This window comes from Taeniopygia guttata, chromosome 13 (genome assembly GCF_048771995.1).
Source record: "Taeniopygia guttata chromosome 13, bTaeGut7.mat, whole genome shotgun sequence".
NCBI classification, from domain to species: Eukaryota; Metazoa; Chordata; class Aves; order Passeriformes; family Estrildidae; genus Taeniopygia; species Taeniopygia guttata.
In genome coordinates, this window is record NC_133038.1 from 5,572,107 (window position 1) to 5,598,141 (window position 26,035).

A 26,035-nucleotide genomic window follows, 5' to 3' on the forward strand; every position below is an offset into this window, starting at 1 on the left:
TGCACGTTTGATTATTGGCTGCTGTAACAAAATCCATGTGGGCACATGACTGAAGGAATTACTGTCTGCATCTTAAAAAAAATCACCTCATTTCTTTTAATTATTAAACTACTCTACACTAAAGCACTGCAGGTCAGTAGAATTTATCTGCAAAAAAGCAGCTGATGCCTCATAAAACTCTATTACCTTTATTTCTTCTCTTCTGACATTCCTGTATGTTTGGGCTTTTGGCAGGAGCAAAGATGCCTTTTTGCACTGACACAGGAACTGGGAGCTCATCTTGGGAGCTCTCACTCCCCAGCCTGGGTTCAGAGCTCTGTTTCCTGCCATGAGAAACATCCCAGCTGTCCCAGCCCCAGAGCTGCACCCAGCTCTGTCCCAAAAAACACCATCAGGGCTGAGGAAAAAAACCCCACAGTTCTCTTATTTAATGTGTGCCCACTGCTACCTTGATAGCTTTTAACTGAAACAGTTGTCAAAACAAATCCTTTATTTAATAATGCTATCAACCAAAAGAAGAAAAAAATACAGATTTTATTTTAGTGCAGATTTTTTTAGCCCGGACACACCCCTTTCAAGTCCAGTTTTAAGATGCCAGAAAAAAGCTTTCCCTTTTGAGATCTGATCAGTCTAACCATGACTAAGGCAGATTTTTTCCATATATATATATAAAATCAGAGCATTAGCCAAAAGGTATTCTAATACAAAAAAATACTTCTCTACTGCACAACTAGAGCAGAGGAATGTTCTAAGCCTTCAGTATAGCAGAGATGTGCAAGACCTGCTAAAACCCAGAGGATTTTCAAAAGGGGATTTGAGCATCATTGGTATCAATGAGCAAGTGCAGAGGCAGGTGTGACACTCAGTCACCTCTGATTAGCTATTATGGACTTCTTGAAATTCTATTTTAGCTGTGCATTTCTGCTCTTGTGATTCCAACAGAGGCTGCTGCCTCCCCATGGGCAGGCTCAAAAGATAAAGGAACAAAGCAGGGAACTTGCACAGCACAAAGAAACAGATACCATACGTGGAGCAGCTTCTGAGGCAAATTAGGACTCCTACTAACAGAACCAAATTGCTGCCTCTCTCCCTACTTTAATATATACCTTCCAAGAAGGAGCATTGCATTATAGTGTTTTTCCACAGAAAGAGAAGACAAGCAGTATGTGAGTCTGTGAACAGTCTGTGGCTGACATGTCAAGCTGCACTGAAAAACTGGAATCCTCCTGCTGAATTCTCTCATTAAAGTGCCCAAAGACAAATCAATCCCTTTTAGTCAGTTCTCATTTATTGCTATAAAGACAAGTACCTGCATTCTCAGGGCCAGATCAGCATTTTCCCAGCTCGTGCTGAAGCAAGCACAGTGTGAGAGAATGAGAAACAGCACCCTGGTGAGAGTCCCTGTCCCACATCTCTGAGTCAGTACAGACATCTTCAGGAAGCTGAGCTTCTCTTCAGCACCAGCTGGATCAGGAATCCTCTCTGCTCTATTCTGCCCAGTCTAGGAATTGCAAGGTTCATAATCACAAAAATTTACCTCTTCTTACACCTCCTATCTAATATTCACTCCAACACGAATGCAGAGCTATTGGGAACCCAATTATGTCTGACTTAAAAATCACACCATGATTTTAGCTAACTAACTAGCCAGCTGCTACTCCTCTCTTCAGCACTGGAGAAGCTCTCTGGACTGTGAACACAAAGAGCTTGTTAACACATACAGCAGAGAGATTTCAGTGAAAAGACACAGACAGTCCACGAAACAGAGAAGCAATCTGCACTTTAAGTCTGTCACGTTGTCCACCAGCCTGGACTATGCTAATCACATCTCTCAGTGTGCTGTAAGAGCTGTCATTGCCAGACTGCACTTAATCACCATTCTTGCAGCAGCAGTGAGCAGAGTTCATCTTTTTCCCTTTAATAAGAGCCATTACATCATTCTCCAGCATGGAAACTACGAAGTGGGAAGGTCAAAAAGTTCTTAATTAGAAGGATTTTTATTACTGTGATAGTTCCGTTCTAGCCTCAATAAGAGAGATCTGCAGTACAGGCAGCAAGAGCTGGAAGGCATCTTGGATATAGGAAGCACTGTTTGAAGCCTGTGAAAACAAAAATCAAAATACACACATAAACAGCCATGCTACCAATCAGCTTTGCTCACCACATACTCATTTCGAACAGCATTGATTATTGCACAGAAAAAACAGAAGCCTAGTGCTTGCTGGATTTTAAAGGCTTCATTCTAGAAATCAATTTTATGTCAAGTTTTTGAGGGGCTTTATGCCAGTAGGCAAAAAAAAGCAAATAGCTTAAAGACTGCCAAACAAGATCAGTTCCAATCCAAATGCAGGATACTGTTCTCAGCAAGAGAAGAAAAGTGTTTATTTCTAAGTGAAGCATGCTGTGGCAGGAAGGAAGAACAAATGAACATGAAACACCCCCTTCCTACCACACCTCAAAGCTCTGCAAGCTTGAGAACCAATTTAACAGTAAGGAAGTGTTGGGACTCTTGTATGCCAATTTCTGAACTTGTCTAAGATTTTACTTTGGACATTTGAATTCTAAAAATCCAGACTGCTGAATTTAATATGTGTCTCCTGACCCATCATAACTGTGAGCTGACACTAACTCCTCACTAAGTACCTCATCTTTTGTGCAAATCTACAGACATTTATCAAAACTTTCAAGTTATTAGATAGGTAAGCACAATTTTAGACCATGGGTTAGAGAACTTGGCATGCATAAGGACCCTAAAGTGGGAAGAACCAGCACATTTATTTTTAAAGTATTAGCTTAAAGTTTTAATGTTAGCATAACTGACCTCCAAAAACACTCCAGTGATTAAGGGATTAAGCACATCTGCTTTCTCTTTGACCTGCAGAGATCAGACATATATTATCCTGATTGAAAATTTGATCACATTTCTTCAAGCAAAATAAAGCTAAACCCTCAGTAAGTTTAAAACCACCACTGCTCCCTTAACTAGAGGAAAGCTAAGCCACAAGCTTAGCAGCCTTGTAGCATGCAAGTAAGAACAAAGTAACCTGCATGTGCCCAGCACAGGTCGGGTATGAGTACACATCACATCTTCAAATGAACTGGGGACAAGTGAGGAATCCAGAGATGATGATACCATCTTCAGGAACACTGAGTGCTTTGGAAAATCCACAACAGGCTCACAAACTTTATTTGCCTCTGTCTCCTCAGCACTGTAAACATCAATTCCCACCCTTACTCTGTGCCAGGCTCCCAAAAGCTCAGATGCCACAGTTTGAGGAACCCTGGCCTAAAAGATCAGTTCACAAGTTAAAAGATCCCAAGGCTGTTATCAAATAACCACATCTCATTCCTAAGAACTGTGGTGTAACTCTTACCCCTGCAGTCGTTAAGCATGTTGTGAACTCTTTAGAGAAAGCTGACAGTTCTTTGCACAGCATGATCGTCAGTCTGTGGAAGAAAGGGAAAACAATGAAGTAAAGACAGTCCTCAAGATTAAATTTCTTTCAGCATTCCTCTAACACATAAATGCTCTACTTCTATGCTTACTAAGTTAAATTAAACCAAAATTTATATAAACAGTGTGAAATTCCCCAAATAAAACAGAGAGGGAAAAGATGGGGAAATAAATAATTAAAGCAGAAGATCTTAAAGAGCACTCAGAGGACACATATCCATTCCAGAAGGAACAGTACTAACTTGCCTTTTTTTAATGGCAAGTCTCATTTTCTGAATTAGAAAGTATTTCAGACACATGCCAACTGTCTCCTGTGCAGTAATTTTGCCATCTCCTGTACCAAACATACTAAATTATTAAAGAGGTAATCAGGAATCGCTTTTGTACAACTGTTTTGTCATGCTTTAAATCTCTGCCTACTGACTAGCACAAGCTTAATGCAAATGTTCTTCTAGGCTACACAAAGCTTTCAAGAAGAGTTTCCTCTTTCTTATCAAGAAATGCCTTTAAGCTGCAAAGAGACAGCTGAGTTCTGCTGGAAGATAATGATGCCACCCATCAAAAATTCACAGATTTGCCCAAGTCCCAAATTTAAACATCTATGCAGAATTCAAGAACCCTGTATTGTATGGATTGCCAAATAATTATAAGACAGTTTAATCAGTAATTATATGCTATCCATTTACTGAGAGATGCACTCACTGTGACAAGGACTTGGCTCTGTCGGTGACTGTCACCTCCTGTTTCTGACCATAGAGAAACAAAGCTGCAGTTTTGTGAAACATTTCAATGGAGCAGGCTGTCAGTTCTGCCAGGCTTCTTATGGCAAATGCATGAATATCCTGCAAGAGTGACAAAAATTCTGCATACAACACAAAAACTAGCAGCTTTTATTATGCAAAACAAGTCAATCACACAACATACTATCACTGCCCTTTCAGACCTCAGAACCCACACAGAAATAGAAATCCATAAACCCTGTGAGTCACAACTGTAACTCAGCAGCCAGATAGAACATTCTGCAGGCAGATATTATTTTCCTTGATTACCCAGTTACCTCTACTGATTTCTTAGCATCCTGGTCACCATCTCTGGATTCTACTTCTTGGTTTTCTTCATTTTCTTTTTCTCCTTTAGGAAGACTGCTGTTGAATCGTGCTATCCACTCATGAGCAGATGTCCTCACCTGGAGCAAGATGTGCCATAATATTTAATGACTGAAATGAAGCCCCCCTGCACACCACAAGAAGCAGAAAGAAGCAGTGACAGAGGAAAGAAGCAGCTACAACTCCTTTTGAGCTTCTGAGAAGAAACAGGACAAATGATCCCAATGCCTTCAGAATTTTGCAGAAGTTTGGCTGCACTGATGTAGTTGAGGACGTTTGTTTCTCTAGCACAAGGGGCTGGAGTTTACCAACAAGACCAAACTACCAGAGGTGTTTTAAAAACATGTCTGCAGAATGCTGCTGCCACTTGCTGGATTTGAAGGGTAGTGAAATGATGGCAAAACAGATGATTCTTCCTCACACCAGCTCCTGAACATAGTAAAATGAGGTGCTTAGTACCAAGAGCAGGCCTTCAGTTCATGACTGTAGGTTTTTTCACTGTGGCAACTGAAGGCTCACATGATGCTGCCCCATAAAGGCCCATCTCCTTTGCCTACCATTGCCAAAATGGTAGGCAAAATATGGCTTGTTTTCATGCATTTTATATTTTCACAAGCAAAGCAGGTGAAGAGAAGCTCTTCCTGTGAGCAAACTCTCCAGCTTTTAGAATATGGAAAATAACTCACCGTGATCACTTTGTCTGGCGTGGAGGAGATGTGCAGTTCTGAAAACAACTCTGTTACTTCTTTTGTGAACTCTTCATCTCCTAAAGGACAGGAAAGGTTAAAGAATCCACACAAAGGACAGATTCAGGAATAAGCAGCACTTCAATGCACAACTAGTTCTGCACCAGTCTGTCAACTGTTTCCTTTATTTCTCTTTGAATCATCACCTCAGGCAAGAATGCATCAAACCCAGTCTTTTCAAACACAATTTCTAAGGTAAGTTCTGCAAAGGTGGAGACATCAGTGCCTGAAGGTTAGTTCCTGCTTTCTCAATTCTGGTTTTGTAGCTAAGGTAACTCCTTTTTTTATTTTTTTATTTTTTTTACAGGCAGCCTTTTACAACACACCAACTTGCACATCACCTTGGAGAGTCTGAAATATCACTTAGAGCCTATGGTTCTCCTATTGTATATGGCACAGCAGATGTGAGATCCATTATGTGCAAATATAAAAGATACATTAAATGTTGAATGATAGCAAGTGCAGGTGTGTAAGCCCTCCCTGATGAGCACTTAGGTAAAAGCAATGCAAGAAATTTACATTTAAATCCATGTAATTCTCAAGAATCAGGGCTCTTGTGTGCAAAGGTATCTCTGAATCTTTTGCTCTGTGTGGCTAACTCTCATTTAAAAAACAAATAAAAAGGCTTTTTGCTCTCCCACATGTTGGACAACTCTGTTCACAGTTTTCCCTTCCTGGTCAAGGAAACCCACTCTCTCTAAATTAGCATCTTGGCTCAGGGTCAGTTGTATGAACTGCCCATGAGTCAAACGACTCTAACCCTGCTCCGGCAAGAAATCATTCCTGCTACAGAATTGCTGCAGAGCTTCTCAGAGATGAAGGGTGCTGCTAACTGTCATGCCCTTGGACAGAAATGGCTTTAGGATTAAACATCCAGCTAAACAATAATTTCAATTTGGCCTCATGCCCATTGCTACTGATCAGGGCTGGCTGGTTCTGCTCTAAGGACCAGCATCTCTTCTCAGAATCTGGGGCTCTCTTACCCTTCTTTTCTTCCTCTTCTTCTTCAAAGAATTCAGGTAAAGAAAATGCTTCTTTGAGTTGTTCCATTTCCTCCTTCAGTGTGTCCAACTCCTCTCCAGAGAGGGCATTCAGAACTGCTTTCACCTGGTTAGGGGCAGCACAGCCAAAGAGAGAATCAATAAATCCATCCAACAGGATGGAAAATGCAGGCCAAGGTAGCAACCAGCAGGTGTGAGGAGAGTAACTTGTGGGAAGTTGGACAGCTGCAGAAACTGAGACTGGCTGAGGTAAAGGGAATGGCTTTAGCAGCTGAGGACAGGACAAACTGCTCCCAAGGTAAACACCAGATCCTAATACAAGGATCAAAGTGAAGGTGTGTAATCATTTTACAGCAAGTTCTGAGCACTTGATTTTACATGTATATACATACATTTCTAATCTTTTTTCCCCTGCTCAGCTGAACTCAAAATAGAAAGCAAAATGCTCAAGGCCATTACCTTTGATTCACTCTCTCTGGAAAGCATCTCTAAGGCCTCCAGATGCGAAAGACCCTGAAACTCATCAAACAGTAACCCATAATGGGCTTTCTTCTCAGTAGCCATGGTAACCTCGGTAGCTGTCTGCTGCTCTTCTTTCTCCTTTGCCTCTCGTAAGACCTGAAAAAGAAAACAGAGGCCTCGTGACAGTGCCAGGAGATAGAGAATACAGGAGGAGAAGGCTTTTGGCTCAATAGCAAAAAAATGGTTGCTTAATGACAGGACCACAAAAGAAGGGAGAAGAGATGAGAGAAATCAATGAGGTACTGATAGGAAAGTGCTGTACCTGAGATAATGTAGAGGTTCTGTTTATTAGCCCCTTTGTTTTTTTGAATCCAGGGTCTCCCTCAGCTATTACATCCATTGTCTTTTTGCCGATGAATTCCAAGGCATCCAGACCTCCACTAATAACACTTTTACCCTAGGAATAAGATTTGGATAAAGACAGCACATAACACTCAGAGAAGATTACACAATGGAAGAAATTGAATTGGGAGGGTTTTATCAGCAATCTTACGCTGGGCACTCACATAAAAGCTAAACTGGTCCGTGTCACCCTAAATTCAACCCTAATCATCACAAAGAGAGCAGCAGGACATGGAAAGAGCCACAACACATTATCACCCAACAGCTTATTACAGCACCCAGACAGCTGCAGCAATCTGATGGGAAATACATTTTTTTCGTTTGTGAACAAGCAGTGTCTCAGCACATTGCAGTATTCAGTTCTCATCCTTCCAATGAAAAAAAGCACCAGACCTGTGGATTTTGACTGCTAACTTTTGTTTGAGCCTTAAAAGCAGGAACAGAAGCCAGATTTCCATCTGCAGCTCTTTCACATTCCCAGGCAAACTGACAAGACAGCAGATCACAAAAGCAGTTTCTGAGGGTAATGGCTTCCTTTGAAGTGCATTTCTCATGGTCACAGGAGCAAGCTGATTTCCAAGCGAACTGAGCTAGTTTCACACAGGGTTTTTGAAGAGGAGAATGGATTTCACCTCTAGTTCTGTGGAAATCAGTGGAAATACTCCGGGAATGAGTCTGACCCTGCATTTAGCTGACTATGCCAAAGGAAAGACAGAGTACAGAGGTGACATGTACAGAAATGCGTGCTCTGCACAATCCACAGTTAGGATTTTTTTGTTAGGTACCAACATCCATTTGTAGGTACCAACATATCAAAATTCATAATATCTTTTACAGTAGGAGCCAGTAAGAAGAAAGGCCCAGGATAATGCTTGTCTGAAGTTTGGAAGAGTTAATCACCATGCATCCCACAAATGCCAAAATTAAGTTTCTTCTTACAATGTTTCAGATCAAAGGCCAAAACCCCAAAGCTCCCTTAAATCCATTTTCTCCTGCATTCCCAACTCACTCACTGTGCTTTGGACAGCAGTAGAGATGGTTGATAAAACTTCAAGAGCCCCAGCAATAGGGAAGGAGCTGCCATCCTCAGCTGCATCAGCGTTGCTGGCAGCAGGATTCTCACTACCTGCAGTAGAAGGCAGAAAATTAACTTCCTGACTTAAAAAAAAAAAAAAAATACTGTCAGCCACAGAGTGAAGAAAATCAACAGACACCAAATATCAGTTAGGAGCAAGCCTACAATTCAGATTATTTTCCTCTCTACTTTTCAGAACTAATATAGAGAGTATTATTTAACTGATTTTATTATCAGTCTCAAGGTGCAAAGTGCAGAGTAAGGTGATGTTATTTTGGGGCTCATTATGTTGTGAAAAACACTCCGGGGTTGTTCTTATTCAGTACAAAACTGACCTCTTGGAGCATCTTTAGACTCTGATGAGATTTCACTAGGACTGGGGATCCCAAGGGTCGTTTCTGCTTTTTCTATGACATTTGAAATACCTTGACCTAGAGATGATAGAAATCAGAACAGAAACAGGATTAGAGCTGCATATTCTTTTTCATTATTCCAGATTCCTTCTGTTCAAAACAGTTTAACCAGCAGTAAAACCTCCTTCTATCAAGCTCACCTACCAATGTAATGAACCAAGATTTCATCTTAGCTTTTAAATAAGGTTGTAAATACTGGCAGAATACTAGTTTAAAATACCAGGTGAAAATTACACAAACACCTTCAAAACCTGAAAGTAATTCTGTCTCTGCATATCTCCTCAATCTCACTGTACCTTTTGGTACAAGCTTTTCCCATTACTTGAACAATTCTCTTGACATTTTTCCAATAATGGCTGCTATAACTGAAATCCTCTTCTCTACAAACAAGTTCTAAAGCACCAGCTTGAGACACAAAACATGATTAAAATATTTATCAAATACCAGAAAGAGCCTTACCTACAGTAGCTACGGTAGCAGACGCAGTTGACAGAAGAGATTTCCCCCAGCTTCCCCAGTAGCCCCACCCTGTCTGAACTGCAGGAGGATCTGAGACCTTTAATGAAGAAAAACAGAAGAGTGATGCCGGCATTATGGTGAGGAAAGGAACACAAGCAATCTGTGATGTGTGACTTTTGTGCAGCTTTTTCATTTTAGAGAACAGCAATGTGAATTTTCAGAAAGGAGTGTGGCTCATGCTCAGAGATCTCCTGTACTCAAAGCCATGAAATGTGAAGTCCCATCTCTCCGAGCAAGCACAGGAACATACCTTGATGGTTTCACCTGCAGGCTTTTCTGTGGCAGCAGGTTGGCTTGGGGGCTTGGGTTCAGGTCTTTTCCGAGTCACAGGCACAGTCTCTTGTTCTCTCCCTTCATTGCTCTCCGAGCAGCCAAGTTCCTCTGTCTTCTGTTCATTTTCAGCTTCGTAAGAGGTTTCATCTTTCAGATTTTCACAACTGTCTTTCTCAGACATGACTACAAACATTCACAGAAAGCAAAATAAATCAAATAATCACTCCCTCGCACTTTGACATTAGTTCAAGAGCATCACGTTGGTGATTTAAATAATTAAACACAACAATGTTGCCACATGTACCCACATGTGTGTACACCAAATTACGTCTGACTCCAAAATGGCACAGTTGGAAGTTTAAAGTCCCACAGGAACACGTGTCTTTATCTGACTGACACACCCTCTCCACAGGAAAATAAACAGTTTGCTAACTCTGAAAAACTAACAGAAGGTAGAAAAGGCCTCAGATAATTAAATCCATTACATGTCCCACTAAAATAAAAGTGAAAACCAATCGCTTGGCATGGCTGGTTTGAGGCGTGTAGGAGACAAATGGGGACAGCATCAGAGAGCTGAGCGGGCAGGGAGGCAGCGGCTGGGTCACTCGTGTACGTGGGGATGAGCAGGGCAGGAGCACTCCAGGAGCTGCGATGGGCTCCAGCGGCCACGGCAGCACCTGCGGCCCAAGCGACCTGCAGGGCCAGGCAGGCCGAGCCGAGAAGCGCAGGGTCCCCGGGATCACGGCGGGGTGGCACTGCCGTGTGCCCGGCCGGGCGCTCAGGGATGCAATGGGGGCAGCGATGGCCTCGAGGGAAGGAACGCGACAGCTCCGGGTGCGGGCTGGGACCGCCACCCCTCCGCCGGGACCTCCACAGCGACCCCCGGGTCACCCTCCGCCCCGCGCCCCCTGTGCCTCCGCTTCCCCGAGACACCCCCACAGCCCCCTCTGGCACCCCAAGCTCCCCAAACCTCCCCGCGGGGCTCCTGCCGCACAAGGGGCCCGCCAGGTGCCCACAGCACCCCGCCACGTCCCGCCTGCCCCCGCCCGTCCCCCCGCGGGGCTCGCCGTGCCCCGCCGCGCCCCGAGCCGCCCCTCACCGCCGGCGCTCGGGCGGCCCCCGCGGCCCCGGGCGGACCCAGACCAGCGAGGCCGGCGCAGAGCGGCCCCGGCGCTGCCCCGGAAGCGGCCTCAGCTCGGGGAAGCGCGTCCGGGCGGCGGGGCCGGTGGTGGCGGCGGAGCTGCGGGCCGGGCCGGGCCGAGCCGAGCCGGGCGCCCTCGTCCCGGTGAGAGCGGCGGTACCGCCAGGTTCACCCGGCAGGGGCGGGGGCGGAGGGGGAGGCCGCGGGACCATGGTCTGCCTCGTGGTTTTGGCGTGGAAATAGGGGCAGGTTTGGAGGGCAGCGAAGGCGTGGAGGGCCTCGAGGGGAAGCCGCGGGCTGAGGTCAGTTACTCTGGGCAGGCCGGAGGACGGAGACTGCGGGCAGAGCTCATCGCGGTCTGCAGCTCCTCCCGAGAGGCAGCGGAGAGACAGCTCCGAGCTCTGCTCGTGCGACCCTGGGAACGGCTGGAACTGTGCCAGGGGGGTTTGTATTGGCGATCAGGGAAAGGTTTTCCCCCAAGGGTGCTGGCAGTGCCCAGGCTGCCCAGGGAATGGGCAGGGCCCGAGGCTGCCGGAGCCCCAGGGGCGTTTGGACAGCGCAGCCAGCGCGGGGTGGGACTGTAGGGGTGTCCTGAGCAGGGCCAGGAGTTGGGCTGGATGATCCCTGTGCTTTTCTTCCAACATTCTGTTTGTGTTTCTGGCATGACACCATGCCCCAGTGGCACCAGCCTGCGTGACGTGACACCCTCCGTGGGCCGGTGCCCTCGGCTGCAGTGCGGGCATGTCGCATGTCCTGTGCCCCACTGCCACCACCGGCTGTGACCGGGGCCTTCCCACCAGTGAACTTGAAACATACAGGGCCTGTGAGGACAGGGTAACGTTAAGTGAAACTTTGTGCCTGATCATTTTTAGCTGGCCGGACAAAAAAGCCTGTTTTGGTGCACAGGCGATGCCATGTCATGGCGAGTTAGCCCGTGACAGATGTCAGCCAAGGGATAAGCACAGCAAAACACCGTGTCCTGTCAGGCAGCCAAGGGAAAACAACACACCCCATCAGAAGCAGTGAGGCTGGCCCTGGGGTGCTGTGGATTTGCCCCTTAGATTGGTTTTTGGGCCGTGGGTGCTGCCACTCCCCCACAGAGCTTTGGCTGGTGCCAGCAGAAGGTGAGCCCTCCCTGCAGCTTCTGCCATGCTGGGAGCACCTGGAATGGCTCTTGTATGCTATCTGTGTTCATAAACTTCCCAAGAGTTCCTGTTTGCAGGGCTCTGCCAAATGCGTCTCCCTGGTTTGACAGAGGGTCAGAGGGGGCTTGCAAATGGTATTCCTGCAAGACATCAGCAGCCTGTGCTCTGTCAGGTGTGTCTCGGTTTATTGCTTCACGTTACTCCAGGTATGAAGTGATGTTATAAGCAGTGAATGTAAAACCATATAACTTGCAACCTCTTGGGCCCCAGTTTTGCTGTGCCGTATAAATGTGTGTAATTTTAAGTACTATCAGTGCTTCCAGTGACCTCAGTGGGACTACTTAGAGTGCTCTAAGTTGGACACAAATACACTTCTTCAGGGTAGGAGCCAAGGATGACTCATGCAAGCACATGCATCACAGATTTTTATCTTTCCACTGCTATTTGTTGTTGCAACTTATGGTTTAATAAAGGTTAAATGTGTTGAGTTCAGCTTCAAGTTCAGTTGTAAAACAGCCAGTTTCTATTCTGGCACATTTCATCTTGATTGAGCTTAACACTTTGTTGAAGAATTGTGATGTTGGCACTGATCACGCTTTATCCTTTTTGGGTCCTTTAGCAGCTGTTTTGCATAAGTGCAATGGATGAAGGATATGGATTTTGCAAATCATTTTATTGTTCCCAGCACTCGGCAGTGAGAGATCATTGTCTGCTTAGCAATAATGGCTTTTCCAAAAGACAAACAATTTCTAATAAATCAGACCTCGAAGAATTTAATAGTAAAATTAAATGACCCATCACCAATGTTTTATGCATTATGCAGGCTCAGTGCAAGTATAGTGGAGAGCATATGCAATTACTGAAAATAATTATTCTTATGAGGGAAAATGTTGGTGAGTATTTCTTGTGTTAAATAAATGAGTGCGATTCCTAATGTCATTTAGGAACAGATGTCACAGACATTTGGAAACCTTAACAATTCAAATTTAATAATTTAAAATTACAATAGCACAGGCAAAGTACAAGAGGCACTGGGATTATTCTCTAATAAATCTAAAGTATCAGTTGGGATGTTGTTGTTTTAGAAGACTGGAAGTTATAATGTGCCTGTGATTCAAGGCTGAAGATGAGGGTTTGTGTTTGCTGCAGGACTGTGGTCAATTTTAACTGCATCAGGCTCTGTGAAGTCTGATACATGCAAAAGTGCATTTTTGGCTGAAAGCAGCGGGGTCACAGGGTCATGTCTGCTGAAGGTCTGGGACCACAGCGCCTCACTTGCCACCACAAGCTGTGACAGACCTTTAAAGCAACCCAGATGTCAGTGGTCCACAAACCACTACCAGTCCACAGCCTGTCTCTGTGGGGTCTGCATAAAACAAGCAGGTCAGTGTCAATAGCCTTTTGCAGGCTCTGAAACACTCTGAAAATACCAGGGGTCAAAAAATGGAAGGTTAAAACCACTCCTTCAAACAGAAGAATAGTTGCTGATCAACAGCAGCCTTAGTATTTTTTTTTTTCAGACCTGTGCTGTTGCTGTGGATGGGATGCTCTTCTTCAGGGGCAGCAGAACTCAGTAACACTTTCTCTAAAGTGTAGCTGGTGAAAAACAGGAATGAAAGAGGCCTTGGTAGTGGTTTTAACTGTTTAGCTGTGGGAAAGTAGCTCCTCCAGCACAATGGTATAATTGAGTTCTCTGCACTAGTCTCATCTTAAATGAAAGAACAAGAGGCATGATAGAAAACAGAGTGGGGCCAATGATTAAAAAAAAAAAAAAATAAGAAGGCATCAGATGAAGGGATTGCTGTTTACAGAGAAACAAGTAGGGAGCCTGTTTTCCAGTTTCTCTTGCAGGATTCAGTGGGTGAGTTGGTTAGTCAAGCTTGAAGGAGAGTTGGACGCAGCTGTCTTCTTTGCCTTCTTTGTTAAACTGGTCTTGGCAATAGCTGCAACAGAAATGGAAATGGGTCAGATAACACATTTCTCATCAGATGTCAAGTCTGGAATCCGGTTTGACCTTCAACAAATTAACTTTCACTGAAAAAAATTCCCAGTCTGGATAGCATCAGCAGAATTCCCCCTTTTGAATATGCTTAGTTCGTCTCTGATGAAAGACAATTACTAGAAATCACCTGGTTTTATGCATGTTACATTATTTTTCAGAAGTGCTTTAGCTAGTGTTAACTGGTAATTCTAGAAGGATGAAAAGCGTCTGCATTATTTATTAAGTAAATGGGTCCCTTTGTGTTGTGATATTTTTGAAATTCTCTTCCACTAACATCTGTTATTTGTAGAAGAAAAGATGATAAATTTGAAGTCACACAGTCAGTGGTATGAAGTGAGATATTTTTTAGGATAATATTTAAGCTTGTGGCTTCTGTACTTTGTAAATGTTTTTTAAGGCTCTGGAGCTGTCTAGATGTAATCAAAACTTCAGGGAACATATATTGGATTAGAAATTTTCTTGAATCAGGCTTCCAGGAAAATTGATTACAGATTGTCTCTTATCAGTATCATCTCATTTTGTTACAAGTTGGTTTTATTCTGGCTTGTGTGCAAAAGACAGAAAAATAAAGGCTGTATCCTAATGTCTTAAAATATCTTTTGTGCACATTAATTTGAAGAGTCCCTAGACAAAACAATTTTTTCACAGTTTGTGAAGTTTGGGTAGAGAAGACAATGAAGAATATATGACTGCTGGGATGAAGTGGCCGAGAAGATTTTCAATAGGAGCTCATTGTAAAACAAACAAGGATAACAGAGAGCAGACTTAGAAAATGCAGCAGCAGCAAGAGATATTGCAAAAAAGAAAATATGTGTAGACATCAGTGTCCTGCTGTTCAGAAAGGGACTTCCTCTTCTGGCTATAGATAACAACCAGGAGACTTTTCCCAAGTAATTGAATTATATTATATAGTATTTAGACGTCTGATACCAATTGTGCCCCTACATCATAGATGTACATGCTGAAAATCAGATGTGTGTGTGTATCCTTTGTTTTTTCTCTGGGTAGTAAATGAAAGACTGGCTTTAGAAAACCAGGGCTTAAAAGCACTTAGATATTGGTGGAGAGGGAGGCAGAAATTACATCCTCTTTCTTGCTTTTCTTCCTCTTTTAAGAAAGCACTTTTTCTCTGGTAACAAATGCAGAATCCACTTTTAAAGATAATTGTGCATTTTGAGTAGTCTGAACAATTTGTTCTTTTTGTAAAACCTTTTCCCCCTTAATGATTATTGTTCCAGAGATTATTTGGATGAGAAGATGAACATCTAGTGGACTGGAGGTTGTGCTAATGCCTTCTTACCCTCATTTTATCACTGTGTTCTGAGCAAAGTCTGATTTGGAACCTCTCAGCTGACGGTTTATATTATTATATTTGAAATCCGTTTACTGGAAATTAAATTTAAAAACATTGTAACCTTGCTGTCCTTAATAAACTTACTGACTTTTTTTTTTTTTTTTCTAGTTTTACTTCCAGTTTCCTCTTCAGATATTGATGGTCTTGAAAGTGCATTTGAATCCCAGACATTTTCCATCACTGAACAAATCAAGAGCTCCTCTCCTATCTCACGGCAATACAGACAGCTTAAGATCGTATGACCTCATTTCTCCAAATTAAATGAAAGAAGAATTTTCACTAGCTTTCCATGAAGCTCAGCTATTGCCTGTTAATTTTGACTGTTAGTGCTGGTCTTTCAGTTGGATTCACAGTGGAAAATGTAGCTTTTAACAGGACAGTTGCTTTTAGGTCTTTCAATGCATCACTTCATGCAGTGTCTCAAGCTTTAATAAGTTCTCCAGCACACCATGATATCATAGCCAAAGAGGGGAGCAGTGTTTTAATTGAATGTAAACTGAACATCAGCCAGTATGAACATATCCTTTGGTATAACTCCAGAGGACACCTGCTTGAACAGAAAGATGAAGGTGAGTTTTCCTGTTTTCTATCCATCATTATTCCCCTTTTAAACAGCATTGGAAAACCCCTGGGACTTTATTACAATTTACTCTTCCTATCCTCCCATTTTTACAATTGGGAGATAAGGAGAGAGCAAAACAAAGTCCTTTGCCCTCTGAAATGTTGCATGGGAATTATACCTGAGTACTTCTGTTCCAACCCATCCACCCTGCTTTGGTGCCCCACAGAATGATGTTGTTCAAGAGTCATCCCAGTGTTCACAGTGTACAGAAGAAATGAGTCTTCATCTTACCCAATACTAACTGATGGGTTTATTTATTATTGCTCTAGTTGAAATTATATTTTTCCAAATGCACGAATTAAACACAATTCTCCACAACTTGCTTTTGACCTTTTGAGCTGACAGTTGTGCTTTAATTTTGTTACAGGATATGTTTTAAAACATACTTAATACATTTATTTTTTGGTTTATGCACCAGTGAGATTGTGGAAAGTAACACAATATATAATGGCCAATAGCATGGAATTCATGCTATTTAACCCTTTTGAACTGAAGGGGAATATATTTTCTTAGCTATTGGCTCTTACAGTTTTATCCCTGCAGTTTTTAATTTAAAAAAATGTTTTAGAGATACATGTGTTTTTCTCTATTAGTATTAATGAAGGTCATTGAAGTAATTGATAGGATCTTGTTGGAGGCCATCTTTCTGCCTTAAGTATTCAGTAACCTTTTTGTAGTTATAATGCCATCTAGAGATTAGTTCAGAGTAGAGTAATTAGAAGAATAAGTTATGAAAACAGTTCAAAGCAGAGTAATTAGAAGAAATGAGTTATGAAAACAGTTTTCCCCCTAAGTTATAAATGCACAGCAAATACTGTATAAAGCTTCTTGTATTGATTTCTCTTTTACTTGGGTTTTGCATGTCAGCACTGCATGCTCAGCAGAAAACTGCCTCAAGAAAATTCTGGGTTCTTTTGCCAACAGAGCCATTTACAGACTGATCTTTTGACTTTTGACTCTGAACGTATGGAAACTTCTGACTCTGAACATATGGAAAATTAGACTTTATAGAGGACAGTCTTTTAACATAGGGTGAGAAGCCCTAGTTAAGAATTAGCATCCCTATCAGAAAAAAACAGAACCACACTGGAAAGTGCAGATGAGAGAAGGAAGTAAAAGCAGTGTAGCAAGCATGCAGAATAATTTACCATTAAACAGTAGGATGGGTAAGTGGGTTATGGCTTCTGTGTCACAAGCGTGAAAAGGACATTTCAGTCCTTGCTGTACTGTTACTATGCTAGAAGTGGACTGCTCGCTGCCAAGCTTTGACTCCTGATGATGTTTACCCTGGGATTTTTGTTTCATGAGCTCTGTTTATTTCTTGCCCCTCTGCAGATGACCGGTGGAGGATTGCTGATAATTCCCTCAACATCACAAAGGTCAGCTTTGCTGACCGGGGCCGGTACACATGTGCAGGCATTAATCGTAACGAGACCTTGCACTACACAGTCACCCTGAGGGTTGTCTTCACCTCAGGGGACATGAGCATCTACTACATGATTGTGTGCCTCGTTGCCTTTGCCATCACCCTCATTTTGAACATCACCCGCCTGTGCATGATGAGCAGCCACCTCCGCAAAACGGAGAAGGCCATCAACGAGTTCTTCCGGACGGAAGGGGCTGAGAAGCTGCAGAAGGCTTTCGAGATAGCCAAGCGCATCCCCATCATCACATCTGCCAAAACGCTCGAGCTGGCCAAAGTCACGCAGTTTAAAACCATGGAGTTTGCTCGCTACATCGAAGAGCTCGCCAGGAGCATTCCCCTCCCGCCTCTGATCCTCAACTGCAGGGCGTTCATGGAGGAGATCTTTGAGGCTGTGCGGGTGGACGACCCCGACGAGGTGGGCAAGGAGGAGAAGCAGCCGCCGGGCTGCGGGGCGCAGGCTGCGCTGTTCCCCGGCAGCGCGGAGATGAAGCGCAGCGACTCCCCGGCCGCGGACTCGGACGATGGCTCCCTGAGCGAGCAGGGCCAGGAGATCGCCGTGCAGGTGTCCATCCACCCCCAGTGCCAGGGCCAGAGCATCGACACCGTGTCTCACGGCAGCTGCCACTCTGTGCCTGCTGAGGAAGGCACCTGCTGAGCCCGGTGATCCACAGAGCGGGGGATCCGAGGGTTCTGTGGGAAAAGGGTCTGCAAACAATCTGCCTCATCATCCCATGTGCACAAGAGTTTTCCAAATTGCAAGGTGCCAGAAGTAGTTCTGAAGTGTGTATTTTCTTTCAGTGTTGATTTAACAGTTCCAGTCTGCTAGAAAAGGCCCTTTGGAATATTTTCTTTCTAAAGCAGGCTTGCTATATTTAAAATAGTTACAAAACAGGAATTCTTTGTCCTTGGCTCCTTGGTATCTTTTGATACTTCAGATCTGAGTGAGAAGTGACCAAGCTGAGAGGTACAACTTGCAATAAGAACTTTTCCTTTGTGAGCTCCCTCTTTCTTCACAAAGTTGTGCTGAAATTCCTTTGAGTCGGTGGTGTTGTCCTGATGAATTGAGTTCTGTGCTCTTTTTGAGTTGCCTCTTGGTGCGTGTAGCTCATCAGAACCACAGTGAGCTTGAACAAATCTTTTTTGTGTCACATGCTTGTGTTGCTATCAAAATGTACTGTACTTAGAAAAGAATAGTGCCAGGATCTGCTGCTGGATTAAATGGATTGTTGTAGTTTCAAAGCAGCTTAGAGAACAACTAGGAGGTCTCAGTTTCCTGTGCATCTACAGGAAACTTGTGGGTGTTTAAAAGCTTGTTGCTTAAACTTGGTGCTGATTGCCAAAGCGCCTTACCCTGGTCCTGTCCCACGGAAAGGAGCAGTGACAGCACTTCTGGCACTGCCTGGCTTTTCATTATGCTGATTTCAGTCACTGTAGAAAATCCAAAGTTTTATATTGTATTTGACATTGTGGTGAGAAAAGGATGACAGTAATCACATCGTGGCAAAACTAAGAAATGAATTCATCATCTACAGACAGGTGTCTCAGGCACATCTTCCTGAACAGCACTATAATAAAGCAGGTGAAAAGTAGTGACACTGAGTCGCTCTGCTCGGGCTGGTCCTGTCAGGGGGCAGTGGCAGAGATGGGTGGGGGCTGGCTGAGCTGTTTGCCAGCCGCTGTTTGCAGGAGGGGAGTGGCTCCCTGATCCAGCCCAGCGTGCTGTGCTGCAGAGGTGGCAGGAGGGAGAGCAGCAGCTGCTGGCATATGTACACCAGTTCTTCACCAAGGATCTCCCACCTGGCTTCCTCGGCTGTAGAGATCCAGCCTTCAGGAATCAGAGTGCAGACAAGAATCTACTTTCTTCTTCCACTCTTTGGTGCTGTTTTTTTTTTTTTTCTCCTTAACATTTGTACGACTTAAATAGCATTTTATATCCTGTTGAGATTTAGTAGATGTAAAGCTTGTAAGCACTCTACATATTAATTTCTTACAACTACTGGAAGCATATTGCCATATAATTTTAACAGCTTGGCAACAGGAGTGCCATTTAATTTCACACAACTCTTTTTTCTTTCCTTATTATTACGGAAATGTCAGTTTAACAAGTGATTCTGGAGGACTGCTCAGGATTAAGAGGATTTTGACATTACATTTACATGAGCAGAGGTGGAAAACAAGCAGGCACAGTGGTAATAGCAGGGTGGGGCTGTCTGTGGTAATACATGCCCAGAAAGAAGGGGCTGAATGAATTATAGTTACCATATCAGAGAGAGGGAAATGACAGCATCTATTACCATTCTAAACTACCTTCTGGGGAAATTCCTGCAGTCAGCCACCAGTTAAATCACCCTAGTTGCCTTTGGCCTGTCAGGTAAGAGTAGTGTTAGTCAGGAAGGAAATTGCTAGCCTTTATTACAGTAACATTCCCACCAGCTTGGTGCCATTTACAAGACTGTAGCGAACTTTGTCTGTTTCAGGGGAATAAAACCTGTACATACTTCGAGTAGCTGCCTCAACAGTGACTTCTTTTTTTGCTTCCATAGTTTGATGGCACTTTATGTCCAGGTGAAAATTTTGTAGTTTTGTGCAACCTGTCTGGTTTCTTCTAATTTTTTTGATGTTAACAGTGTTAAAAAATACTCTGTGGATAAATATGTATTTCTCTTAGAAGAAGGAAGCTGCTGGCTTCACTTCTGTGCTACAATGGGTTCTGCAGGTTTGTTGCACATGTGTGAGGGGAGATTTGGGAGTCTGCACCCTTTAGGATGTGCTGGTCCAAAAAGGTGAAGGCTACAAGAGAGAATGATCTACTTCCATCTCCTTTGTGCTACAGGCCATCAGAATGTAGCTGCACCTGCCTTATTTCCCTATAAACAGCTCTCCTTGCTTCTGGAACTGTTGCACGATATGCAACATAATGGATGTGTTACCCCTAAATACACACAGGGTATGAGATGCCACTACAAAATCTAAACTATTTAATTGCTTCCTAAGAAGCAGTTGTGATTGACAGATGTCACATCAGAAGTGGCAGCTTACAGGCAGCAGAATGACACTGGAGGTGTGTCAGATGAGTGCCAGGAGAGCAGTTTCAAGACTGATTTGATCTCTTTTTTGATTTTATACTTTATTTACATAGCTCCAAGTTCTTACTGAGCACAGTTACCTGGTGTCTTCATACATCCTATTGCTGGTTGAGAGGAAAGCGTGACCATGCATAAAGTCCTCAAAAATGCAGTTGCAGTGTCAATTGCTGCATGGCAAAGCTGAGAGTTTTCCTAAATTACCACCGTATTTTGTTCCTTACATGAATATCATTCTTGGGAAGGAGGTTGTTTTGTAAGGATTTCAGTATATCAGGAATACTTTCTGAATGGAGGAACTGATCCTATCCCACTGAATTCAATTAGGGAGGATTTGGGGCTCTGTGCATTTTACAGGATTTTTGTGGACCTGAAAGCAAGGATGAAGGTGATGTTAAATGGTAAAAGTGATGTCCAGAGAATTAAATTTGACACCAGTTTCCAAACAAGTTGTGAACTATTCTTGTTACCCTGAGAGTAGATGTGTGCACTTAATGTCTTTGATGAATTTAATTGAACATTAACACTGAAAGTGTTTCTTGGCTTTTTGTAGGATGAGGAGAATCTACAGTGGTTTCCTTGCTTTAAACTAAAGTCTCTGACAATCACAAGGCTAGTCTATCTCTTCTTTGTGACTTATTTTAAAAAATATAAAATCTACTTGTTATCCAAGAGTACCCAAAACTAACTTTGTAGTGATTATTTGTATTACCTGGATTGTAATGTAACTGTTTAATGTAACCACATAGGATTTCATACTTTCATAAAATGAATTGGTAGATTTGCAAAATAAACTGGAAAAAAAAAAAAAAAAACAACCCGTTGTTTGGCTGGAATTTTCTGTTTTATAAGTGAGGAGTGCCTGTCTCCCTAAGGTTACATAGCAGCTGTATTGAGCTCAGCAGAATGTTGTTAATCAGCCTGACAGAGGTTATTGGGATATTCAGTCATCTGAAGGACCATAGACCATTCCTGCTATGACATCTTTGGATTTTTTTTGGTTTTTTTTTTTTTTGGTTTTTTTTTTTTTTTTTGTCTCACAGTCTTCAACAGCATCTAATAATTGTTCCCAGCTGCATATACAAACAGGAACAAACCTGAAATGGTTTCAGGAAGGCCCTCAAACCTTTACTTCTTAGTTTCACATTGTGTGTGTGACCTTCAACCAGGAATCTGTTTTATTTGTTTTTACCTTTTTCACATGCTGGCACTATTCTGTATTGTAAGCACCTTTCTTTTTGCAATCCCTCACCCCAAACTCCAAAAATCCACCTTGCTGAGGAGCTCTCTGTAGTGCCTTCCATGGGGGTGTGCAAGTGTGACTGAGAGCAGAATTCACCCAGATTGCTTTTAAAGAAGACCCTCTGGTTGCCAGTCTCTGCACAGGGCAGAGAATGGCATTACAGCTAAATATTTGGGGATTTTCCCATGAGAATCAGCTGCCTAAAGGAAGAATTATTGGACCCATACTCCTCAGGCTAGGTCAATACTCAGTCAGCATCTGCTTTCTATCTCCTTGTTGTGAGAGATGCATTAATGATAACAGTTCAGTTTTTTAAAGCTCCTGTAATCTGATCCCTCATGATCCTATCCACAGTGAACAAATTCTCTGCATCCATTTAGAGCATTTTTCCATCTGGTAACAACAGATCATTGCAAAGGGAACTGCATTAAGGATGATTGTACTTTAATTTTAGGTACACGCCTTAAAAAACACATTTTTTTTTCTCAATGTTAGAGCATTTCTGTGAGTGAAGTCTCCAGCTGGAGACGCCACGGTGTCATTCAACTCAGGCAAGTTACAGCTTTATCGACTTCCCTTCAGCCAGGTCATTTCACACCAGCTGAGTCTCTTTTCTCTTCTCTTTTTTTAATTGGATAGCAGCTCATTCAGATGTCTCCCAAATACTGCCAGCTTTTTTGCATGTGGAAGTGAGAATTACACCATCATTCAAAAAATATCATTCTGCTAGATGCTGAAATTTCAAAAAAGCCCTGAAAGCTGGGAAGTTGTTCTTTATCCCTGGTAAAACAGTACCTATTCTTTGGTCATGCCTGGCTGCCAATGAGCGCAATAATGCTGAGCAATTAGGCCTTTCATTTGCGTTAGGCTAATTAATTGTTTGCACAGTGCCCTGAATATGGAATCATTTTCCTTTTGGAAAGAATAAAAGGATTAGAATGGCTTTATCCCAAGTTGCTCTGAACGTCTTTTATTTATTTAATGGGAGAAAAATCCTCTGTTGCCCCAAACGCAGAGCACACACTGGAGCGTTGGGGCTGTTGGGGACGTGTCCATCAGTGGGGATGTGAACACATGCACATGTGTCCATCCCTCTGCAGCCAGATGGGACTGGGGTCCTGCTGCATGGCAGAGGCTGCACCACGTCCTGTGTGCCGCAGGGTTTGGATGCAGCGCTGTCAGGATGAAGGTAGAGCCTCCCTCAGATTTCACTGCCTGCAGGGCACTGTGAGCTGTGCTGCGGGAGGGCAGAGCTCTGCCACTGGGCACTCTCTGAAGGGGTTTGTACTGAGTGAATCCAAGGCAAATGGAACCTCAGCTAGGATTTCGTGGAGAAGGGACCCAGTGGACACAACATTGCAGGGGCTATTGCCATCTCTTCTTTAGGTTTGTCCTATTCAGTGCCTCTTTGTGCTACCATATTATTAAGTATATATTTCATGTTAAATGGTTCTATAAATGTGCAAAAAGCCATTTCAGTGGAAAGTGAAGGGACTAAGTGCAAGGCAGAGGCTGCCATTACACAAACTTCCACTGAAGGGGTTGGAGAGAGCTGGAGTTACCTGCCTTCCTCCTGCCTTCCTATGAGGAGAGCTCCCTGCTCTCCTGTAAGACCTGTTATGGGCAATCTGCAAGAGCTGAAAGTGAAAATTCTGTCCTGTCCTACTTTCTCTAAAGATCAGGACACTGAGAACAGCCCTGGGTTTGAAGGGAGCATGAAAGGCCACCTAGGACATGTTCTCAGCCACAGATGTCCATCCTGGCTTAAAAACAGCTGCTGGCATGTCCCAGGCAATCTGTTCTGCTAAACCCTCCAGACTACTGGAAAGATTTCCCTAATATCTGCCACAAAGCATCTCTTAATGCATCACCCATCTCATCATTTCCATGCCTACTGCTGCTACATCTGCAGCCCAAATCAGGGCCACCCCAAACATGCAGGAAAGGAATTGGAGGGCAGCACAAATCATACTTGGCTCCACGTGCCTGCCTTGCCTGGAGAGATCCTTCTGTGTTCAGCCTAAGCTGGCAGAATTTAACTGGAAGTCAAACTCCTTTTGTTTATTTAATACCTGGATGTCTGAGTAATGCATCTTGGGCTTTGGACTTTCTTGCTGTCTGTGCTGGGTGATGGAAATGTCCCTGACACCAGAGCTGTTCATATCAAAGGAGTAGCTCCAGTATTCTGGGTGCAGCTTTGTATTTATATGTGGTAGGGGAATAGAAAGCAGCCACTGCAAAGCACACGAGCCTGTCCCACCATTATCTCAAGAGATTCAAAGCATTTCACTTACTCTCCTTGGTGTCTTCACTTTAATGCACAAAAATATTCAGAAGTATCCTGCCTGGTCAATGGGAGAATCCCAAGTTTTCTTTTCTCTTCTGAGTTTTTCTCAAGCTTAACTCTCCCAATAATGACTAGGAAGGGAGACAATGGACCAGAACAGACATGAAGGAGTTTGGACAAGTGTCCTAAATTAGAGGACAGGTTTGCTTTGGAAATCCTATATGCATCACACTCTGTTACAGAAAGTTGGCCTTAACAGCAAATCTTTTGCAGCAGGGTGTCACTTCACTTCCACAGATTACTTGAAATGCTTTATTAATTCAATGACCTTGTGAGCTCTCAGAAAAAGCCATTTCTCAGTGTTTTGGGGAAAGAGAACTTCTCTGAGCTAAAGGGATGTTTTGTTGCTCAGATTTATTGCTTGGCTGACTTAATTCACCATTCAAACACGATGATTTTTAGCTGCTGGGCAGTGGGCCTTGCAATGCTGAAACTAATTAACTGCTAGAACTCTTCTGAGCAAGGCTGTTTTCTTACTGGGTTTGGGGGGCTTTTTTTTAATCCACAGAAATAAAGCAAACACCATCCTTGAAACACAGGGTTGCATGGATGTGGTATCAGCACGGACACAGCCCCATGCTGGATGACTCTGTGTCACAAAGGAAGAAAGGCTGCCAGCTGTCCCCGCTGCCAGAGTGACAGCACACAAAGGTAAGAGGAGAAAAGAGACAACATCTGAAGACAGAAGACAGGAGGGGTGCCATAGTTGTGACAAAGGGAGAATTCAGAGAATAGCAAGAGAGGTCTCCACTCTACAGCTCTGGATCCACAGCCTGGATCAAAGACCTGAGCTGTGGATCTGGCTGGCAGGCCAAGGTCGATGGCTCTGCACCTCTCCCCTTCCTTCATCTCCACCACTGGTGTTGCAGACTGTATTTCTGAAAGAACCTTGAACCTTGTAGTGCAGATAGATCTAAAGAGCTGCAGTTGCTGCTGGCAAGGACCTCATCAAAGCCTTGAGAGGGAGGACAAGGAAGGGAAGAATGCACCTGGCTGCAGGAAGTTACCTGTTGTTATCCCATCAGAGACTTCTGCTCATCAAAATAATTTCTGGGAAAAGTTTATAACCCCTGCAATATCTCCTGGTGATGTCTAAAGATGGCATTAAAAGGTCTAGAAGCTCAAACAGAGACAAATTCAGTCTCTGAATTCAGTCAGAGCACATCTTTGTGCTCCTTCCTACTGTGTTTTTGCACAGGACTTCTGCCCTGCTCCTTGCTCTGAGCCCATAGTGCAAGTGAAATATAAATGGCTGCTGCCCACTGAAAGCAGGGAATCCCTCCCTGGCTCCAGGGAGCTCCCCATCTGTCTTTGCTCCTGACAGTTTGACCTTTATCATCATTTTTAAATGCAGAGCTGCAAATACCATTAGTGGTCATAGAGAATGGCAACTCTCTTGCCATGCCTCAACCACAGTGACCTTCCTCGACTGGCAGCAGGGAGCACAGGCCAGCCCCTCTTCCTCCTATGAGTTTGGGCTGGGAGTGTCAGCCCCAGCTGCCAATTCACCTCTATCTCATTGTCTTCTTCCCCTGCTTTTCAATTCCAATGTTTCCAGGATTTCCAGCCTTCTTCTGAAGCCCCACAGTCTAGCTGCTCATTCCTCAAGCACAGAAGTTTAGAACAGCAGCCCTGGGTGTGTGATCAAGGCAATCTTATGTAATTTGACTTGCTCTGAACAAAGGGGGAAGTGCAGAGGATCAGCAGCATGTGGGAGAGGAGACCTCTGCTTCCCGTGGGTGCTGGTGGAGCTCGCCTGGCCAGGAGCTCCAGAAGGACCATGAGGTTTTCTGCCTGCTGATTCTCTAGGTGAAGCAAGAGGACAGTTAGGGGAGGTTTGTCATAGGGAGGTTTTTGACTAAGAGAAAACAAAATTTGGTGGCTGTGAGAGTCCAAATTAGCACCTGAGGATGTTGCACTCATGAGCTGACCCATCTCTTAGCCCTCAGCCAGAGCATGTTCCAGCATCCCCTGGTTGGAAAGGTGTCCTTAGATGTCAGGTGAGGGTCCATAGTGACACAGGGTCCCCAGGCAGGTGCAAAGGAGAGCTGCTATACTGCAAAAACCCACCTTTAAAAGCAAGTAGCTGTTATCAGCTACATGGTTTTAAACCATAATAAACATCATTCAACCAACCACCACACACCACGATGTGAGCACACGATGGTTACATGACTTGTTTTTCTCCCTCTAATTCAGCTGAGTCACTTTCCCGTAGTCC

The 26,035-nt window shown here is 43.7% G+C and overlaps 2 protein-coding genes and 1 long non-coding RNA gene across 5 annotated transcripts; 2 read left to right on the plus strand and 1 right to left on the minus strand.

Moving 5' to 3' along the window:
- Positions 1–472: 472 nt before the first annotated feature.
- On the minus strand, positions 473–10,687 carry FAM114A2 (family with sequence similarity 114 member A2). 3 transcript variants are annotated; one of them, XM_012575192.5, is made up of 14 exons: positions 10,551–10,687; positions 9,429–9,634; positions 9,119–9,215; positions 8,582–8,677; positions 8,185–8,297; positions 7,092–7,226; positions 6,767–6,925; positions 6,290–6,413; positions 5,247–5,326; positions 4,512–4,640; positions 4,157–4,296; positions 3,375–3,447; positions 2,822–2,875; positions 473–2,099 (listed from the first exon to the last, which is right to left on the minus strand). In XM_012575192.5, exons 2-14 carry the CDS (start codon positions 9,630–9,632, stop codon positions 2,001–2,003), a joined length of 1,503 nt encoding a protein of 500 aa, XP_012430646.3. In that variant the 5' UTR covers positions 9,633–9,634; positions 10,551–10,687; the 3' UTR covers positions 473–2,000. The 3 variants fall into 3 exon arrangements, with proteins under 3 accessions (XP_012430646.3, XP_030139570.2, XP_072791228.1); XM_030283710.4 differs by lacking the exon at positions 10,551–10,687 and adding an exon at positions 9,760–10,142; XM_072935127.1 differs by lacking the exon at positions 10,551–10,687 and having other exon boundaries at positions 9,429–9,644.
- LOC140685004 (uncharacterized) lies at positions 5,321–5,763 on the plus strand. The gene is made up of 2 exons (XR_012058080.1): positions 5,321–5,501; positions 5,614–5,763. It is a non-coding gene; the product is annotated as an uncharacterized lncRNA (long non-coding RNA).
- On the plus strand, positions 10,597–21,039 carry MFAP3 (microfibril associated protein 3). The gene is made up of 3 exons (XM_002198329.6): positions 10,597–10,736; positions 15,202–15,662; positions 17,051–21,039. The coding sequence occupies exons 2-3, from the start codon at positions 15,383–15,385 to the stop codon at positions 17,794–17,796; spliced, it is 1,026 nt and encodes a 341-aa protein (XP_002198365.4). The 5' UTR covers positions 10,597–10,736; positions 15,202–15,382; the 3' UTR covers positions 17,797–21,039.
- The last annotated feature ends 4,996 nt before the right edge of the window (positions 21,040–26,035 follow it).

Coding starts and splice junctions, on each gene's coding strand:
- FAM114A2 (XM_072935127.1), bottom strand. CDS start 9,644: ATGTTTGTAGTCATGTCTGAGAAAGACAGTTGTGAAAATCTGAAAGAT. Junction 4,297..4,511: donor ATGCTAAGAAATCAGTAGAG/GTAACTGGGTAA, acceptor TCACTCTTGCAG/GATATTCATGCATTTGCCAT. Junction 2,100..2,821: donor TCACTGGAGTGTTTTTGGAG/GTCAGTTATGCT, acceptor TTGTTTTCACAG/GCTTCAAACAGTGCTTCCTA.
- MFAP3 (XM_002198329.6), top strand. CDS start 15,383: ATGAAGCTCAGCTATTGCCTGTTAATTTTGACTGTTAGTGCTGGTCTT. Junction 15,663..17,050: donor GCTTGAACAGAAAGATGAAG/GTGAGTTTTCCT, acceptor GCCCCTCTGCAG/ATGACCGGTGGAGGATTGCT.